A 5,839-nucleotide genomic window follows, 5' to 3' on the forward strand; every position below is an offset into this window, starting at 1 on the left:
GTGGGATTTTCCGATTTTGTTGTGGTTGAGTGCTTTTTTTGCCTTCAAACTTCTACAATAGTGTATAAAAACATTTCTTGCATATGCCTTTGAATTAATTCTTACACTTCCTCGATTTGTTCGAAATTTATAGTTCAAAGTTCAAACTAATTACAGAGTCGTTCAAAATCTGCGGCATGTAAATTAATTATATAAATCATCAAACGCACAAACATTATTGAAAATTGGTACTCCCACCGTCCGCTAGGACAAGTCCCAGTTTACCATTTTAGTCCGTCCGGCATTAGAGCATCCACAATGGAGAATATCCCGCGGGACGTCGGACCGGCGTGCCGAACATCCGCGCAGGAAGTTCGCCATTAGGCGTGGGAGGGGCGGACGCGGACATCGGCTGCGGACACGGCACATCCGCAGGTTTCCGGGACGTCCGTCATGACGTCCGCCATTGCGGTGCCCCGACGGATGTCCCGATTTTTTATTTTTTTGTGGATGTCCTCCGGGATGTCCTTGGAGATGGCCGTCATTGTGCAGTGAGATGTCCTTATGACGTGACAGTGCAGTTGGAGGTTCTTATGACGTGGCAGGAGGTGTTTTTGGGAAATCCACCGGGACATCCGCACCATTGCGGATGCTCTTAGGAGTCCCGGTTCACTTTTACTATATATGATAGGTACACATCACTTTCCACTAACTCATTCCACTCACATTCTAATATAAAATTAATATATAAAAATATACATTATATTCCACTATCTTTTCTCACTCACTTTCCTCTATATTTCTTAAAACCCGTGTCAAACTCAAATGAGACTCATAATGGCGGACGGAGGGAGTAATGATTAATTTCTAATGAAAATTCTTGAAATAGTGTAGAATAAATAATAAATTGTCTTTCTCGAAAAGTTTTAAATTATGGGAGGTGGTATATATTTTCGATTTTCAAATGTAACAAAATAGAGTTTAAGCTGTGATTAATGTTTTCTTTAAATAGTGTCGAAATTAGTGGTAAGGGGAAAAGCCCAGTATTAAAATCACACATATATTGATATTTATTTCTATTTTGTCCTTATTTATTTCTTCATACATCATTTTCATGAGTATTAAATAAGATTATTTTGATGAAGAAATGTAGTTCAATTTCATTAGTGAACTAAATTAATTCAAAACGAGGGCGTAATTATGATTTTCAGTTAAATGTCCACATATTTGAAAATCAGAAGGTAGACCGGTGGGAAACTAAAGCAACACTGGAAACAAGAATACATGTACATCATAACATTAGAATTAGAATCTATTACGATTTTAAATAAATAATAATCATAGCCTTTTCTAATGCATACTTTAAACTCAATGTATGATCAAATTTAATGAGATATTACCTAGAGTTTATAGGGAGTAAAAAAAAAAAGTGGCAACCAAAGGCGTAATCAAAATGTAAAATGTCTACTTTTCGTCTAATTAAAATTATTCTACAAAATATTGTATGCCCAATTAAAAGTATAGTACTATCATATTTCCAACAATATTATAAAAATTGAAAATTGTGAGAGTTGAGCAATGGACACTAGTATAGAGGTACAAGATAAGCCAAAAGTGATCGGCGACTAAGGGAACAATTGTAATTAGTGCTAATCTTCGAGGAAGCAACACTAAATTAGTGTTACTAATGCAAGCCGGTTGGTAGTTGAAGGGTCACTATTAACACTGTTGGTGTAGTAATTTGGTTTTATAGCATAATGACACCATTAGCGCTACTTAGTCAACTCATTTCTGAGTTATATATTTATGTATGAACTCTTATAAGGGATGAATTAATAAAAATATGAAAATAGCAGATGTCTAGAGTTAGGCATTCAGTCACCATTTCATATATAAAATGAATTTTTCACATATCATTGAAATTTAGAATAGAGCATTGAATTGAGATAATGACTTCAAAACCATCTTATTTATCTTCTAAGGTCAATATGTTTTTCATTATTCTAGTTGGTGTGTATTTTTATAATCAAGTTACCGTATTAGTATTGTCTTTTTTTCTTTTTTTTTTTAAATTTTGTAACACGTGATGAAGAGAATCAAAATATGTCTGTCATATGAAGGTGGCGTTTAGGTTACACATTACTCATGTAATAATAATGATGATCAAATTGTACATGAAATATAAATTGCATTTCCTCACTAAAAAATAGACATCATGATGTGCATAATAGAAAGACGTAAATAAGAAGCCCATCAAAATAGAAGGCCAAATCAATACATTTGACTTTCAATGGACCCTTCATTTATTTGGAATTGGAGTCCAAACATATGTAAATGGCTTTGTCGAAATCAATGTAATAGAATTAGATTCAACATCCCATCAAAATCCAACAACTTACATTTTGTGTTGGTCTCATTTTCAACCATGCTACCAAGAAAAACATTTTAGCAGCAATCTAATGTGATTGGTTTCATGGTAAATGTAAAACATATGTATACAATATGTAATTGGATTATTGTTAAGCATACACGGTAAACGATTATAGTCATACAATTATAAACAAGTTTATACCTGATATGTAGTTTATCAAGTACAATCCTAATCATTCCCACAATTCGACATTTTTTTATTTCAACCAACTTATAGAGATTGGATAAAATAAAAACTCACTTTAAAATAAAAGGTAGGAAGTAGGAAGATTGCAAGACACAAAATGTGCAAAAAGCAGACATGAACTTAACTCCAACTCCATCACCAGTTCAAGATCAACACTACAAGCAAATCAACTGCAAAAAGAATTCCCACCAAAACTTGCTGGAAATGCTATAAATTTCAAGGACCTATCCAAGATTAGGGCAAAGCCTTCCCTCAGTCCCCTCATTGCTAAACTTCATAGACTCTCTTCTTCTTCTTCTTCTTCGTCCTCTTCTTCTTCCTCGCCCCGAACTAGCTAAAATATGATGAATTATAAAGCTCCTATCCCCTCCTTACATCAATGTACAAAGAACTAAAGAACAAACAAATGGCATAACCTGCATGACTGACTAGCAATGGAGAAGGGAAACCACCAACTGATACGCCTCGTCTACACTGAAGTGTCGGGTGCAGCTGCTGCGCTTCTGGTCTCAGCCTTGCATCTCATCTCGGTCACCTTCTTGTGCGAGTTTGAGTGCAGAGACAGGACGAAGGTTGGACTAGCAGCAGGGCGGTATTCAGGGAACAGCCTCCCAGACTTGTAACGAACGCCACAAGCATTGCACAGCGTCTTTGGGCCCATGGGCCCCGCCCTCCACTGCGGAGTCTTTGTTATCTCGCAATGCAAGCATTTCCGGACTGGAGGAGGGTCTTGATTCCTTGCTGTCGGATTTGCAGGAGGCGTTATCTTGATTTTCTTGCTCTTCTTCACAGGCCACGACTCAGCAAAGTTGTTTGATTCCGATGAAACCCCGCCGTGGAGGGCAGAAGCAACGGGGGGGTTTTCCTGATAAGAGGATGCGGGGGAGATGAGCTGAATTGCTGGTCGAGGGTTGAAAGTTGCTGGCCGAGGTCGCTTGCTGCGTGCACGTTGGGGCCCGCGATGGCAGGGGCTGAGAGGCATCACCTTCCCCCCGGAGGAGGAACTGCTGCTGCAGCTGCTGCTCTCGACTACTGAAACTGGACTCAAGCTTTGGAATTGGCTATGTGGTGAGTCGTTGCTGGCACGCAGATTCTCTTTGCTGACTGTCAGCCCCCCGCCTGAAAACGAATCCTCCACAAAGGTCGAAAGCCACTCCAGTTGTACTATATCCTCATACTGCAACAACAAACAGTTCAAGAATCAGTTCAAAGTTAAACAAATGAAGGTAGAATAAATGTACAATGCAAACATAAACATAAGAAATCATGTTGGTTTAGTATAGCAAAAAACTTAAACATAACAAGACATTCATTGGATGAATCATATTAACTCACAAAATCGATATTCTTCAAAAGCATTGGATGAAATAATCAAGACATTCATAAATTTAGATGAAAAAGCAGGTAAAGTTCATTTATTATTCATTTCATTTTTTCATAATCATTTTACATGCTGAATGGCAACAAACAACCTCAATCAAACTCACACACAATAACACTTATTCTACCAAAAGACAACATGATCAAATTCAAAACTAATGAGAATTTAGAATCTCTAGCAATCACATGCTGCTGCACAAATACCACTTAAATTCATTAAACACAATAGACATTAAGAGCTATGTAGAAGATGCTGACCGGAACAGAGAGCTCAGCAGCAAGGTCGGAGGCAGAGCTGTCATGGCTGCCGGAGAAGAGGGTGTCGCAGCCATGCAACGCCTCTTCCCACGAGGGGAAATCCTTGCAGTCACTGGAGCTAACTAAGTTAGCATCACCACACTCACTGTCCGGGGGAAAGTCAATCAAATCATCCATTTGGTCAAAGAAGTTTCCACAATCGATTTCGTCTATCAACTCTGGCTCCATCACCTCTCTTTCTCTACTACACCAATGCCAATAACTGCAACAAAACAAGAAACATGTGATGTTATAACAAGAACTTGGACTAGTTTGCCTACGTAGATAAAAACAAAAACAGAGCAAATCCAAAACGTTAGAGAATACAAGTTCAAAAATATGGGACGGTAAGAATTCGAGAAGGGATTATCAGAAGATTGTGCTTGACAGCTTATACAGAGCTGGGACCAAAATGGTGAAAAATCTTATTTCAAATTCAAGCATTTTTTGAATTCTTGCAAGTTGCAAACAAGAACCTCCAAAACCTTATCATAGTTCTTTTTGCAATTTACACACAATCAGTAACAAACAAAAGTAGATATGAACATATGACTTTATTCAACAACTCAACCGACATAAAATTTTGCCAAGTTCAACACAAAAAAGTGAGAGTAAGAGAGAATCTTATGGCCCAAGTGCAGAACAATGAAACCAACCTCTCAAAATCTAGAAAAAAAACAGAGAATTGTAGGAATGAAATAATGAGCAATGGAATTTCTTAAAAGCAATTTTTAGCATTTCTCAAAAATGGAAAATTGCAGAAATCGAAATAAGTATTCAAATCCCATTTTCAATAACTCAAATGGTTCATGAAATAGTGCAATATACTGATACATCGAATTCAAAACTTTCCCATTTGATTTGATTTTTTTTTCTTCACCAATAAGGGAAAATACCATAAAATTCCTTTTAGAAACAAACCCCATTTCGTTAATTTTGCACGAGAAGAAAAACGTGAGGAAAGCATATAAATGAAGAAGACACAGAAAAGGAAAATGCAGAGGCATACCCCCAAATACAATGAAACAGGTAATGAGGGATTCTTCTTTAAACAACACTGCTAGAACCACTATCACTCCCTACTTTAAACTAGGCTACAGCCTAATTATGTATGTATATGTGCATGTATATATATGTGTTTGTGTTTTTCTTGTATAGCATACAGAAGGTTGAATATGAGAGGAAGGAATTGAGAGAGGGAAGGCTAAAAATAGTGAGTGAGAGAGAGAGAGAGGGAAGAATAGAATAGGTGGGTGAAATTGTTGCTTGAATGCAAGCTGTCAATTACAGTCTCATGCTTCACTGTCGTGATGTTTAAGGCTTGCTTGAGCACGGGTCCCACTCCCTCCCACATCACTCCTACCGCGCTTCCCCTTCCCTCTTATCTCAATTGACGCGCAATCACATGCACAGCGCCATCGGATTTGTAAATGAGTATGGTATTGTCCCGGATAGCTTCGTCACGTCTCATGTTAATCCATTCATACTCTTTTAAATGGCTTATTTCCTTTTTTTTTTTACAAAATTAATCCTTTTAATTTGTTTTCTGTTTTAATTATTGAGGTG

At 37.4% G+C, this 5,839-nt stretch overlaps 1 protein-coding gene across 1 annotated transcript; it reads right to left on the bottom strand.

The window, feature by feature from the left end:
• Positions 1–2,694: 2,694 nt before the first annotated feature.
• On the bottom strand, positions 2,695–5,595 carry LOC121747112 (GATA transcription factor 8-like). Its single transcript, XM_042141101.1, has 3 exons — positions 5,283–5,595; positions 4,235–4,496; positions 2,695–3,773 (listed from the first exon to the last, which is right to left on the bottom strand). The coding sequence occupies exons 2-3, from the start codon at positions 4,460–4,462 to the stop codon at positions 3,066–3,068; spliced, it is 936 nt and encodes a 311-aa protein (XP_041997035.1). The 5' UTR covers positions 4,463–4,496; positions 5,283–5,595; the 3' UTR covers positions 2,695–3,065.
• Between the last annotated feature and the right edge of the window lie 244 nt (positions 5,596–5,839).

The sequence above is a fragment of the Salvia splendens genome, chromosome 9 (assembly GCF_004379255.2).
Source record: "Salvia splendens isolate huo1 chromosome 9, SspV2, whole genome shotgun sequence".
Lineage (NCBI taxonomy): Eukaryota > Viridiplantae > Streptophyta > Magnoliopsida > Lamiales > Lamiaceae > Salvia > Salvia splendens.

Excerpts from the sequence above, each read along its gene's own strand:
- LOC121747112 (XM_042141101.1), bottom strand. The coding sequence starts at position 4,462 with ATGGAGCCAGAGTTGATAGACGAAATCGATTGTGGAAACTTCTTTGAC. Across the intron at positions 3,774-4,234 it reads CTGCTGAGCTCTCTGTTCCG|TATGAGGATATAGTACAACT; the intron begins GTCAGCATCTTC and ends TTGTTGTTGCAG.